The 14855-nt window shown below is 41.4% G+C and overlaps 1 protein-coding gene across 6 annotated transcripts in view; it reads left to right on the top strand.

Annotated features, from left to right (window-relative positions):
• MYPN (myopalladin) overlaps nucleotides 1-14855 on the top strand; it is a 133122-nt gene extending 118267 nt beyond the window's left edge. For all 6 annotated transcript variants that reach the window (XM_039546939.1, XM_039546938.1, XM_039546942.1 and 3 more), the window contains 3 exons: nucleotides 4063-4228; nucleotides 8613-8746; nucleotides 13245-14855. In XM_039546939.1, the coding sequence (XP_039402873.1) occupies nucleotides 4063-4228; nucleotides 8613-8746; nucleotides 13245-13414 (470 nt within the window). In that variant the 3' untranslated portion in view covers nucleotides 13415-14855. The remainder of the gene's footprint in view (nucleotides 1-4062; nucleotides 4229-8612; nucleotides 8747-13244) is intronic.

The raw sequence follows: 14855 nt of genomic DNA, 5'->3' as shown, positions 1-14855 counted from the left end.
TTTCAGTACATTCCCTTAAGGATCTTGGATCTTAAACAAGTTGATAATCTTTTATTAGAAAATAAAATCACAACCTGTTAAGGCAATATCTACACTACCAATTTTTGTCAACAAAAGTGATGTCGACACCCAAAAGTCAATATAATAAAAATCTGAATTTCCTGTTCACGCTTGCTCCCTCTGTCAGCAGATCGCATGCACATTGGGGGCTCCATCATCGACAGTGTGAGCATTGCACTGTGTGTACCTATCCCGCAGTCCAGCTCGACACCTTCTGTCACTAGGTGTTGTGGGAAGGCGGAGTGGATCGCGGCGCATCTTGGGACCTGGCTAAATGTCCTGTGATGCATTGTTTTGTGTCCCAGCACTCCATAGCCTTCCGGCTTTTTTGCTGCATTTTTGCAATGGCCATTCTCTGCTGTGCACCGCAGCATCAATGTGAGAAGGGATGGATCCCGCACTGCTCTCCTATGCTCTGTTAACTGCCATGAAGATATCGTGGATGGCAGTGCAGTTAATTGTCAAGTTCCTAACTGAAGAAGACTCACAGACACCCCACATTCTGTGTGACATGGATAGGAGCAACTTTAGATTGCTTTTGGCATTCACAAGCAGTTACATAGGGTAGACCAGGAAACAAGCACTGAATGGTGGGATCGTATCGTTATGCAGGTATGGTCTGAAGAGCAGTGGCTACAGAACTTTCAGATGCAGAAAACCACCTTCCTTGTGTGGAGCTCACCCCAGACCTGTGGCGCAAGGACATGAGAATGAGAGTTTCCCTCTCGGTAGAGAAGAATGTGGCAATCACTGTGTGGAAGCTGGCAACTCCAGACTGCTTCTAGTCAGTCGCAAATCAATTTGGAGTGGGGAAGTCAATCGTTGGGGCTGTGTTAATGCAAGTGTGCAGGGCAATAAATCACATCCTGCTACAAAGGACCATGACTCTGGGAAATGTGCATGAAATAGTGTATAGCTTTGCAGAAATGGGGTTCTCTAACTGTGGAGGGGCAATAGATGGCACACATATTCCAATTTTGGCACCAGACCACCTTGTGACAGAGTACATCAATAGGAAGGGGTATTTCTCCATGGTGTTGCAGGCGCTTGTGGATCACCATGGGCGTTTCACTGACATCAACGCGGGGTGGTCTGGAACGGTACATGACGCACGCATCTTCTTGAACACTGGCCTGTACAGAAAGCTACAAGCGGGGACTTTCTTTCCAAACCAGAAGATTACAGTGTGGATTGTTGAAATGCCCATAGTGATCCCGGGAGACCCAGCGTACCCGTTCAGCCATGGCTCATGAGACCTTACACGGGACACCTGGACAGCAGTAAGGAGCGGTTCAACAACAGGCTGAGTAGGTGCAGGATGACTGTTGAATGTGCCTTTAGCAGATTAAAGGCACGCTGGCAATGCCTTTATGGCAGGCTAGACCTTAATGAGGATAATATTCCCATGGTCATAGCCGCATGCTATACGTTGCATAATCTCTGTGAAGCTAAGGGTGAAAGGTTTGCTCATAGGTGGAGTGTTGAGGCATAAGAACATAAGAACAGACCACTTGGCTGCTGATTTTGAGCAGCCAGATACTGGGGCTGTCAGAGGAGCCCCGAGGGAGACAATTAGACTCAGGGAGGCTTTGAGGCAGCACTTTGACAATGAGCACCAGTAAGGTATATCTCTGACACCATGTTAGTTTTCCTAGGAAGCAATTGTGTCATTTTGGGCCTTATATTTGGGCCAATGATTACAATGCCTGTGCATGTATTAGTAGTGCCTACAATCTGAATTTGTAGAGAAAAAAAAAAGTGATTCACCATTAAAAAAAACTTTGCTTTTATTGAACAAGAATCAGCACACAGAAACACACAGATGCCTGCTGGGAAATAAGGAACCAGGGAAGGACAGACTTTCACAACTGTGCGTAGGTCCAGCTATCATTGTGAAAGTTGTTCGAGGGGGTGGAGAGAAGGGGAAACTGAGAACTCCCGGAAAGTGGAAGGGAATGTGCGGGTGGAGTTGGGGGGGAGGGCATGGAAAAGTGTTCTGAATGTGCTGTAGGAGAAGGCGAGCATGGATCTGCTCAGTCTGCAGCACTACTAAGGACTGCAGCATCTGCTTTTGCTCCTCCATTACTTTAATCATCTGCTCAGTAGTGTTCTTAAGCTCCTAATTCTCTTTTCTGTCCTACTGTTCGGCTTCCCAGGACTCCTGGCGTTCCTTTTTCCTTGCATTGGAGCAATGCAGTACCTCCCGGAACATGTCTTCTTTTCTGCGTCTTGGGTGCTTTCTTATCTGGCAAAGACGCTCAGCCGAGGTGTGTGTTCCTGAAGGCCACATCTGGTGAAGTACAGGGGACAATGCACAGAAGTGGGATTGTTAAATTCACATTTCAGTTATATACATCTTTGCAATCACTACATTGCAATCACTTTCTTACTGACCCTAATCAGGCACACATCTCTGCGAACAGCCAAAGCATGGTGAGTGTTGGGGGGGCCGGAGGGCGCTCCACATGAGGAAAAGAGCACACACTCTCTGCAAGGGTTGTGGTGCAGCATTCTTTGGAAAAAATTCTAAAATTCTCCTGCACTTTTCCACAGATGGGGATCATTCTAGCAGAAATCTCACTGCTAAGGGTAAGCAGGGAAATGAGGGTACATCTACTCCATGCTTGTGGCTTCCGCCCTGCTCCTTATGCTGCTCGTCTGTCTGCTGCTTTGGTCCCTGCAGAAGTGATTGCTGAATGGTGCAGGAAAGTTTCCTACAATGGGAGAAGGAACAAAGCTGCTCTACCACAGAACCTTCGGCAGAAGATTACTGAGTACCTCCAGGAAACTTTCCTGGAGATCTCTGTGGAGGATTCCTGTGAGATCTCTGCGTGCATCAACACATTATTCTGCCGTGCCGATTAGCTACACAGGGAAATGTCCAGCTCACAGAAACGCAGCTAGCCTACCACATTTCTATACCCTGAACCAACCTCTACACTATACAAGCCATAGCCACTTACCAGGCATCTCATCTCCTGCTTCTTGCTCCCGGGACAGTTACTGCTGAGATTGGCTAAACACCTCTGGAGTGGGGAACAGTTCCTGGCTGCCTGCCCCACCAGGTGACCCTGCTGGGAGCTGCACATTCTCATCTAACTCCACCTCTTCATCAATAACTTCGTCCTTCAGGTTAGGTCCTCTTGCTGCAACCTCCTTCCCCTCTAAAGTATCCACGATGGAGGTGGGGTCGCTACTAAGGATAGTGTCCAGCTCCTTATAGAACCAACAGGTCTTAAGTGAAGCACCGGAGTGATGGTTTGCCTCCTTCGCCTTATGGTACGCCTGCCTCAGCTCCTTTATCTTTGCTCTGCATTGTAGCATATCCTGATCATAGCCTTTTTCGTATAAGCCTCGAGAAATGTGCCTGTAGGTATCCCAATTCCTATGGCTCAAGTGCAGCTGGGACTGCACAGCCTCCTCTCCCCATATACAGATCAGAGCCAACAGTTCTGCAGTGGTCCAAGCGTGAGAGCGATTGGTGCTATAACCCACAAAGGTCACCTGAGAAGATGTGATGAGACCTCTCCACGCCGAGCCGGGCTGGAAATGGCATTTCAAAAATTCCCGGGGCTTCTAAGGGGAAGGGGCAGATGGTCGTTTACCTGACTGCAGGGCAGTGGAGTTCAAAACACTGACCAGACCGGTCACGATGGGCATTGTGGGACACCTCCTGATGGCCAATTAAAGCGATGAAATCAAGCGTGTTGTCTACTCTGGCACTTTGTTGAGAAACACGTAGAGGAAAAAGACATAAATCTCTTGTTGGGGTGGATGTATTTAGTCACCAAAACTGGGCATCTTTCCCAACAAAAGTCACAGTGCAATGTGTACCCACGTACTGTTTGGTCGACAAAAGGCAGTTTTTGGAGACAAAACTTGGTAGTGTAGAAGACCTAAGATGTCATAGGAATCATTTTGGATGGTTTGTTTCCAAATGATTCAGTGCAAAAGACTAAATAAAGTCATCGACGCACAGTAATTGTTCCTCCTCCTTTCCAGCAAAGGAAGTCAAAAAAGCCCCAGCATTTCTGGAGAAGTTACAGAATTGTGGCGTGCCTGAAGGGCACCCAGTCAGATTAGAAGGCAGAGTGATTGGAATGCCACCACCAATATTCTACTGGAAGAAAGACAATGAAACCATCCCTGCAAACAGAGAAAGGATGAGGTATTGTACAGTCATTCATACAGTTAATGTCACCTTGAGACTGGGCTGATTGTTGGCACCAAAGTTTTGTTGTCAGAGCAGGTTTTGTCCTCTCACTAGATGAAATTTATTTCACCCACTTAAAGCCTAAGGAACTGGTCTTTAGTATGAAGGATAAGGGAATGAAATCCACTTCCCCAATTTGGGATCTGGGTGCAGAAGTGCAGCACAGCTCCCTACACCCCACAGCCACTGCTCCAGCCAATAGACTAGTATAGTGGTGATAGTGGTTTTGGGCCACTTGCGTAGTATATTATTTATACTTTATCACCACAGATCCTATTGCCCCTTCCCATACTGACCACAACACAGTCCTCTGCTACATGGGGCCAGTTGTAAAACACGTATATGCCTTTCTGGCAATACACAATCCATCCCTGAAGGGTTTAAGAAGTACCTTGAACTGTGCCTTTGTACCAGGATGAATTTCATCCCCCTTGCCTCTCAGTTCTTCATCACCTTCATTGTGCCTGCTGCTCAGTGCATCCTACCAATATAGGCATCAGCACTTCACTGCCATAACCTTTTCAATTTAACAATATAATTTTGTATTTAAAGATGAGCTTCTCTTTTATATTTATGTCCGTTTAGCTTTTAAAACTAAACTTAAAAGAGATCAGCTGGCTGAGCTGTGAGTAAAGTGCTGCTGGGATCCATCATTGCAATGGTCATTTAATCTTTCAAATTGCCTTTTAACTGGTAGATTTGGGGGAAAATCATAAATGATAATGGACCTTTATTAAGAGGATTTTTAAAGCACTCGCTCATTCTAGGATAAGAGGGAAATATTTGATTTACTTTTAAGAGTATAGGCAATTATTATACAAAATATGAAATTCACAAATGAGCTACAGCTCAGCTTACTTAGTGAACTAAAATGTAATACAATACATTGTAGGCATAAATAATAAATAAGAAAGTCGAACTCATTATAATCACAGAAGTCAGAGGTGGAAAACCATATAGGTCCTGTCTTGTTGCTCACCCAGCTATCAACCTAGGAATGTACTGTACATTATAGCCACTGCCTTGTCCAGTCTAGTTTTAAATATCCCAAGAGATGGGGCTTCCAACCCTTCCCTTAAGACACTAGTCCACAGCCTAATGGATCTCCCTTTCAGGAAGTTTTTATTTATTTCATCCCATTATTTGCAGTTACATACACATTCTGCCCCTTTCCACCTTAAATAATGCCTCTTCATTCATGTTCCCCAAATGCTGGCTGGCTAGTACACAGCGGAGGACACCAGAATCTGCAACTAGAAGTGGGAGGATAGGAGGCAGAAGGTGGCCACCCAGATTTGATCTCTCCCAGAACTCAGAGAGGAGAGTTCTATAGGTCCTGTCATAGAAGGGATTAGCAGAGCAGGATCTAGCAGTCAAGAAGTGTGGTCTCCGTGTTTGAGTGCACAAACTCCTTGCCCTCAAACTGGCATCTATTCACACTCCAACCCTTGGTGCAGATTTATTCCTGCTCTGGACAGGAATACTCCTTCCTTAATACAGAGACACACTACTAGTCTGCAGCATTAATGTGCTTCCATTTTTGTGGCCCAGGAATACTGTTCCAGAATTTGGCCTTTGGCATTAAACACCTTCCACATAGTAGGGTGCCCAAACAGAAAATGTGAAAAATTGGGATGGGAGTGTGTGTGTGTGGGGGGGGGGGGGGTAATAGGAGCCTATATAAGAAAAAGACCCAAAAAATCGGGACTGTTCCTATAAAATCAGGACATCTGGTCACCCTACCTCTTAGTTATTCCTAAGCATAATTAACTTTTAAATCATTCCCCATGGGGAATCACTCCAGCCTTCTAACTGATATTGTTCCCTCTTTCGATTTCTTCCAAGTAGTTAGTATCTTTGATATTAAGATTCCTAGCAGAGATCTCATCAGCGCTGCAGATAGAATAATTATTTTCCTCTTCCTTAAAACAAAAACTCTGCAAAGCACAATTGCACTTTTTTTTTTGCCAATAAAATTCTAGAAACTTTAATTTCCCCAAGGTTTGAAGGGCGCAGACAAGTAAAGGTTCAATTTTATATTGCAGATTTTAAAATAATGTTCATTATTCATACAGTGACAAGAAAATTTGCATTAAGTATCTGCTTAATTTTTTTTAAGTGAGCATAAAAGTGGCTGTGTCAGACATTAAATCCACCATCAGAGAAACTCAGCATCAGCAAACAGGCTTGTGCTTGTAAAAATGCTGGTTTTGAAGCCTTGTATTTTTTTTTGTGGGCAATAACAGCTAATTTTCTCTCAGACAAGATAATTTTTTCATGCATTCACTTTTTAGTACAGATGGGCCCAATACCAGAATATTCAGATCATGATTTTTAATACCCTGAAGTTCAGATCCAGAGTTCTAATTTAGCACATGAAAGATTTGGGCTCAAGCCCAGGTACAGATTTCAGTCCACATTTCTAAAACTCAGAAGTGTTTGGAATCCAGCATTTTGGCTCAAATACATCACTGGATTCTAGCTGAATAAAGAAAATTTGCTATAAAATATTTCCTTGACTTTGTTTAGCTTAGAAATTAGTTATATTTTATGATTTCTTTGCCACCATTCCTACTCCTATGTAAATCTGTTGGTCAATGTAATGTTTGAATTAGATTCACAGTCTATTAGTTCAACATGGAGTCATTGGCTCCCTGCTGGTTATTCTGCTAAATGGTTAAAAAAAGGATGGAGCTCTGTCCTGGTTTGCCTCATTTTTAATTAATTTGGGAGAAATTCTCAACATCCACAGGAAGTCTGAGTATTTGTCCAATCTGTGGGACTGCTCTGCGAGGCCTGCCCTACACAGCTGCTATTTCAGCCTATCATAAATCCAACCCCAGCCCTTCAGTGCCACCTGTGCAGTGTTAAGATGCCTGGATCCACATGAATATAAAATATCAGTCCTTTTCCCTGGCTAATCCCCCTCTTGCCAGCAAGCTTATCTTTTATGCTGGCCTGCATGAGGAGACCCTTTCTGCAGTGGGAAGAGGGTATGCAGGTAACCTGTTACACAGCTGCTGTGTCCCTTGTACATCAGCATAGCCCATATGGGTGAGTTAAGTGGGGTAATTGAACAACAGTGATTGTTACCCTTTAGGAATACTGTTCCTATGGGAGCTGGCCAGAAAATGGAATTTCCATCACCTGGGAAATTCAGAATGTTTGAGATTTTGTTTCATTCTGGATCAGAACAAAACTGTGAATCTCAGATTTTCCTGAGAAACTGAATATTCCCATTTGGGAATATGTCATTGCTGCCTATCCTTGCTTTTCCTGTCTGCCGTTGCTGTTGCTGGGGGAAGGGGAACTCCAGGGCTGATAATAGGAGAGGATGGGAGGGAGAAGAGGGAAACCTCCAGGGTGATGAGAGGAGAGCAGCCCAGAGTGCAAATTCATCCCTGTCCATGACATCCTGCCTTGTGAGCTGCTGAGAACCTGGAGAGGTGGGCAAGCTTGCAGGAAACCAGGCAGGTTTCCACTGGGATTTTGCTGAAATCAATAATTCCCCTGGAACATTTCAATTTTACTAAATCTGCATTTTCCAACAGAAAAACATTTTACAGCAAAATTTCCAACCAGTTCTAATTACTACCTTTATGAATGTTTTCCTCCAGGATTAATATTACAATTTTGCTGCCATTTCATATATTGCATCTCCAGTTTCTGCATTAGAAAAATAAATACTTTACAACTGTTTTAAATGGGTTTGCACAGGTATAACTAAATTGGAACTTACTAACAATTCTATAGCTGATGCATAATAAAGAATAAAATCCAGCTTACTCTCTCTCTTAGAGCTTGTCTACACTATCCGCTGGATCAGCGGGTAGTGATCGATCCAGTGGGGGGTGATTTATCACGTCTAGTATAGATGCGATAAATCGACTGCTGAGCGCTTTCCCATTGACTCCGGTACTCCACCAGAATGAGAAGCGCAAGCAGAGTCGACGGAAGAGCATCAGCCGTCGACTTACCGCAGTGAAGACACCGCAGTAAGTAGATCTAAGTATGCCAACTTCAGCTACAATATTCACATAGCAGAAGTTACATATCTTAGATCAACCTCACGCGGTAGTGTAGACAAGCCAACAGTTGTGATGGCTCTGCAGGGCTGAGAGGAGTAAACACATTTGAATCACTAGAATTAACAGATCAGACTCCAAGAACATGCAAGGAGCAGATGTGTTGAGTATGAAGTTCCTGCTTTTATAGAGGCCTTCAGAGTAAAGCTGCACTCTAAGACTATGATTTAGTATTTATTTAATCTATGTGATGTTAAACCCAGACAGCAGATGCACACTTGAGAAATACTAATTCTGTACACTTATTTTTCCAGCATGCATCAAGACACAACAGGATACGTGTGCCTTTTGATTCAACCTGCCAAGAAAGTAGATGCTGGTTGGTACACTCTGTCCGCGAAAAATGAAGCTGGTATTGTTTCATGCACTGCTAGACTTGATATATATGGTAGGTGTCCTGTTATTGACTGCTAAGTAAAACAAAGCAAAAAACGTACGTGGTTCGGTTCTTATTATACTCTTTGCAGTTCTTGCTGAAATCTTTTCATTGACATTGATGGCAATTGAATAGACCCATTATTAGTATAGGGTCACAGTATGTTCACAGCCTAATATGGCCACAAAGTGGAGTAAGAACCACACACACCCTGCATGGCCATATTAGCACTCTTGCATCACAACTTGGATGCAGGTGAGAGGTAGAGCAGGAGCTGTGCACCAGACTCTGGAGATCTGGGTTCACTTCCCAGCGCTACCGCAGCCTGGGTGACTTGGGCAAATCACTTAAACAATCTGTTTCTCAGTTCCCCATCTGTAAATGGGGATACTACTTCCTCTGTCCTGTTTATTTTGACTATAAAAATCTTTGGAGCAGAGACTTGTCTTGCTACGTTTTTGTACAATGCCTAGTTACAATGGGCTCCTGATTTCTCATAGGGCCTCTAGGCACTACCATAATACAAATAAATAATAATAAACAATTCCTCCTGAGGAAGCAAAGCTATGCATCGCCTCTTGCACCAGGATAAGCAGACACAGGTCAGTGGTGAGCAAACTTTTTGGCCTGAGGGCCACATCTGGGTCTGAAAATTGTATGGGGAGCCATGAATGCTTGATGGCAGAGGGGGATTCTATGGGGTATAGCATGGGTGTGTGTGTCTCTCTCTCTATAAAGGATGTTACCAAGGTGGCATGGGTGGGGGGACTCTACAGGGGAGGTACCGGGAATTCCTAGGGGCCCTGCCGGCAGTGACACCAAGGAGGCCGTACCAGGCACTACCATGGGCAGAGGCATCTTAGCTGGGACAGGTGCGGCCCCTGGGCGGTTTCGAGGCTCTCAAGGATGGGGCCGTAGGAGACCAGGAGGGGATTGGGTGTGCTGCCACGTAAATGGGGCTGTCGTGTAGGAATGGGGTTTCAATCCCAGAAACAGCGCAGTGAAGTCACACCTGTGCAGTGTGGCTCTGCGCATGCCGGAAGATGGTGGAATTATGAGTCGGGAGCTGGGGATCACCAGGCGGGCAGAGCGGGGCAAGCCCCCGACCCCGTTCCCTGGACAGAGCTTGAGGGCTGGATAAAAACATCTGACGTGCCAAAAGCGGCCCACGGGCTGTAGTTTGCCCACCCCTGCCATACGTCATACCCTAATAAACCATTTTTTGTTCTTCAGTTAATTCATTTATAGTGTAATTTCATAACACATAGCAAGGTAAATGTGACATTTTTATATGAAACATAAAGATATCATTGCATCTCAATTAATGACCTGATATACATGCAATTTAATAAACAATGTTACATGCAATTTACTAAATAACTTCACAAGACAACTTTTTTTTGTCAGCTTTTACTGCAAGATGTGCAGTAAACAATACAGAGATAAAAAAAAGAAAGTCATATACACTCCGTTTCCACTGATTTCATTTGGGGACAGGATCAGCACAAATATAAGCAATTACCTGCATAAACATTAGAGGCTTCTAAGATATACATTTATGGAGAGAAATTTCACATGGAAACAGGTTTTCGAACCATAAGGTTACTTTCTGCATATATAATTAAATGAAATCATTAAGTCAAGCAGCAATGTTCATTCTTTCTGAGCATGGTCCTTTTCTCCATTGTCTAGATCTCTCAGATTTTATTAGTCAATTTTCCATTTAGGCAAGTGAGAATTACGCAGTTCTGTGGCTAGAACAATTTGAGAAGCCAAAGGAAGGAACTGAATAAATTGGTGTATTTTTCTATCAGAGTTGCAGTCCGTATTAAAAAAAAAAAAAAAAAAAAAAGTCTGTCTTGGCTTTATGAAAATGTCCAGTAGAAGGTGGCAGCTCCATAGCAAGTACTCTAAACACTGATTAGGCCACTGAACAACCTTGGCAATAAAATCAATCTGGCCTCTGTTGAAGTCAGTGACTTAATGCTAAAAGGCTCCTTTAGTCTTTAGCAGTCCAGCACCCTGCTTTTTTCCTCCATGTCTTTATGTTATAAATTCATTCATTTTGATCTAGTTAGAAAAGAAAATCTTGAATGTAAGATTAGGTCCAAATTCTGGTCTTTCAGGAATTTGTTTGTTCACTAATAGTCTTTTCTACAAGTAGGTATCTGAGCATTTCATTTGATTTATCAACCACTTTGTATGCTTCCACAAGAGCATATAGAGCCACCATGCACAGTTCATCTGGCGTAGAACACTGTCTGAAACTATGATATTTAGCAGCTATGAACCCTTAGACGAAAGTGAACGCCTATTGTAATAACAGCATAGCCATTATCTGTAGCTGGTAAGGTATTAAAAAACGTTTATCCTGAATGCCTAAACTGTGTAATAAGATAGCTCCCATACACTTCGTAGACTGTTTCGCTGCAACATTAGCCACAAGCTGAGAAATCTCAATCCTTTTAATCTACATTTTAAAAGGAATTACTAGACTACTGTACCTGGAAAAAAAGAAAACAGGGAGGCTGCCAGTGCCATGGAATTAGTCCACATCCTTGTCAGTTTCTGCCACTCAGTGGCCTTATGGAGAATTGCATTTTATACTTTATTAATGCTTGATGATAGACATAGGGAGCCAGAGAGAGATTGGAATATTTAAAAAAGATTTAAATATATTTATTTAATCTTCCCATATTTTGAAGGAAATATAAATAGCAGACACCTAAAGAGTTCAAACCATAAGAATAGAAAGGAATTGTTTAGGTGGTCCAATTAAGAGAAATGACATAAGAAAAATTGGACTGAGTATCAGAAAACATTTTCTAAGAGACTCTGTGGAAAATCTGCCAAGGGAAGTGACAAAAGCCTCATCATTTGTGCCATTTAGAACTAAGCTAGAACAAACCGAGAAGGGAACAGTCCTGCAGTGTCAGGTGGGTCTGATAGTTAATAGTCTTCTCCAGCTTCAGTGTCTCCAATTCAGTGAACCCCAAATTTAAAAAAAAAATGTATAATCAACACAAAGGGTATCATCACGGAGGGAACCTGTTTGAGACTGGGAGAAAGAAAAAAGGCTGTTTATCCAAAACAGTCTGAATCTTAAAGGCTAGAGTTAAAGTTCAGTGCAGAAAAGGGATTTAAGGATTCTACTCTTGTGTAACAGTTAGTTCCTTATTTACAGGTGTCTCACATAGTGCTGCTCATCCAGCTACTACAACGCTGCAGCCTAAAGATTTACTGTGTTCCTACGTATCCCAGAAATCACCCATTCTACAACTCTGCCCCAATTTCCTGTAAATCTTTTTATTGATTTTACTATTCTTTTATTTATTTACAAAAACTCTCTTACAGTGGACCCAAGCATCTCTCCCATGATTAGCCACTTTGTTTTTCTAATAGATCAGTGTTCTATTACTATCAGATGTAGTAATACATCTGCCAATTGTCTGTTATACCCTAAAAATCCCTATGATGTTTGAATATGAAATGATTGATTATAAAGTCTTTAGATATTGCATTTGTCAGATATGGAATCAACTACATGTCAAAATTTAAGAAGATGAATCTACTTTTTAAAGGACACTTTTTCCAAATGGGTTTCAAAGCTGCACACCAACTCCTGAATTTGTGCATCCAACTAGCACAAAGATACACAAATGATTTCTGGTAGAAATATGTTTGTCACATTTGTGTGCAAAATGGGAGGTTTTGTGCACAAAAGTAGAGTCGTATTAAGGTGTTGAAAGAGGCTGTGTAAAGTGGTTTGAGAACTACATTGTTATAGTATTATTAACTTAAAAACAGTTCAATGTTACTTTTAAATGTGCAAGTACAAGCTGTATGTGTATTTTAATATCACTGAATCTAATTAACTGTTAGCAACTAGATTTATAATTACATAAAGCAATATATTTCCTTTTATTTTGCTTAATAACTTAACAAATTGATAATTTGTTCATAATCAGTCACCTAAAGTAGCTGCATTGAAAATTAGAGATGGACCAAAGTCAGAACTATCTCTCTTAAAAAAAAAATCCTTCCCAATTTTTTGGAGGTTTTAGGGGGAGGAACTGGGAGGGAAATCACTGCTGAGGGAGATTTCTGGTTTTATTGATGTTTATTTGCTGATCCACAAACTTACTATTGATTGTAGTGCTTACAACCATGAGTAGGCTCAGTGGGTGAAATCCTGGTCCTATTGTAGTCAATGGTAATTTTGCTATTGAATTCAGTAGAGCCAGGATTTCACCCATTGGCTCCAACAGGACTTTGCATCATTGTAAGGCACTGTACTTGAGGATATCTAAAGGAACAGACCCTACATTGGTAATAGGTTTTTTGTTTGTTTTTTTAAAAAGGACTTGAGAGGGGTTCCCAGTTAGAAACATGGAAAGCAGCAGTTTCCAAATGGGTGTGAAAATTTCCATTGGCTTTTTAGATATATGTTAAAATAAATGTGGACTTGACTTAGAATTATGTTTTCTCTTCATTGTTTTTGTTTCTTCAGCCCAATGGCACCAACAGATTCCACTACCAATAAAGTTTCGACCTAGTGGTGGCCGGTATGCAAACCTCACTGGTCAAGGACTCGACATTTTTTCTGCCTTTTCAGCTGTTGAAAGTCCAAAGTTGTTTTCATCCCCATCCCAGAGCGTGGTGGAAAGTGAAGAACTTTAAAAACCTACAGTTCCAATTATACCCACAGAAATATTAAACTATAATTAAAAAAAAAGAGAGAAGGTACAAACCAAGAGACTCAAGGTTTACAAGCAACTTGTTTTTAGTAAGTGTTCTGCTGCTGGAACTGCTGCAAGTTACATATTGTACAAGATGTCTGCCTTGTATTTTACTCCAGTATGATTGTGGTATAAAGTGTAGCGCAAAAAAGTTCAGTGTTATGTCTTTTTCTGAGAATCTCAGAGTGAAGAGACATAGTTTTAGCACTTAAAAATCAACACCACTTTTTAATGCTTCAGTTAAAGCTCCTGTAACAAGCAAAGTTAAAGATTTGTGGTGTTTAACTGGATACTGCCAATGAAAGGACTTACGCTGTGATAGAGAGTAAAGAATGTGACTTTGAATATAATCCTAAAAGGATTTGCATAAGGAAAAGAAAAGAAGTTGGAACATAATTTTTGTATGTGATCATAGTAGATAAGACTATATAAACATAGCATTTCATGGAGGTACAGCTGTATACAGTATATATTTATATTTGTGTGTTTGTGTGTACAAACCATGCCATGTGTACTCATGGTGTTTTGAAACATACAGTAAAATATAAGGCATGTGCTCAGGACATTAACACATAAACCAAACATCCTATTTTGTATGAAGCACATACTGTAGAGATCACAGCTGAAACTACTGTATATTTCCATGTATGCTTCATATTTGTTCCTCCTCAGTTTTAGTGACTCCCTGATTTTAAACACAGAGTACTGTTCTTGTAACTTTATGATTTTTAAATTCAAGTCTCTTTCCACATGAGTTGTTGACATGCCTTGACAAAAAAAAAGCACATCATATGGCTCATTTGCTAAACTGACTAAAGAGGAACTATGGCCTGGTGCAATTAAAACTTCTTTCGGGATCATTTAGAAAACTTAATCACAGGTAGAGTTCCTACTATTAAAACAGGGGGAAATGGATCTGTAACATGCAAAGAAGGTTATAATATTTAAGAAACACAGTGGTTAGTATAAACAACTAAAGTAAGTTTTCTACCCTGATAAATAGTTGGTAAACCAGGGAATGCTATAGGGGTCTATAACGAAGGATATTTAATAACAGCACTAAACAAACACTTTCAGTATATTTCTCTTTTACATAATTTTACTGACAACCTTCTGACCCCAATGGTTAGAGGTTAGGGATGTATATGATGATTTCCTGCACATGATTTGGACTTTATTTTCAGCAGTTCTAACTCACTACTTTAAACTTGATCAGGGACAGCCATGGGGTCCTAACTAGACTCATACAGGGGCTTAAATATCACATTTACAGACGCTGTAATTTTAGATCTTATTTGGCTTGCTTTGCAATTCAGTGCTTTTTCACAGTTTTAAAAAAAGGTACTAAATTCAGAAAAAGAAAGAAAGAAAGAAAGAAAGAA

The sequence above is a fragment of the Mauremys reevesii genome, linkage group 7 (genome assembly GCF_016161935.1).
Source record: "Mauremys reevesii isolate NIE-2019 linkage group 7, ASM1616193v1, whole genome shotgun sequence".
Taxonomy (NCBI): domain Eukaryota; kingdom Metazoa; phylum Chordata; order Testudines; family Geoemydidae; genus Mauremys; species Mauremys reevesii.
This window is presented reverse-complemented; position numbering and strand designations above follow the sequence as displayed.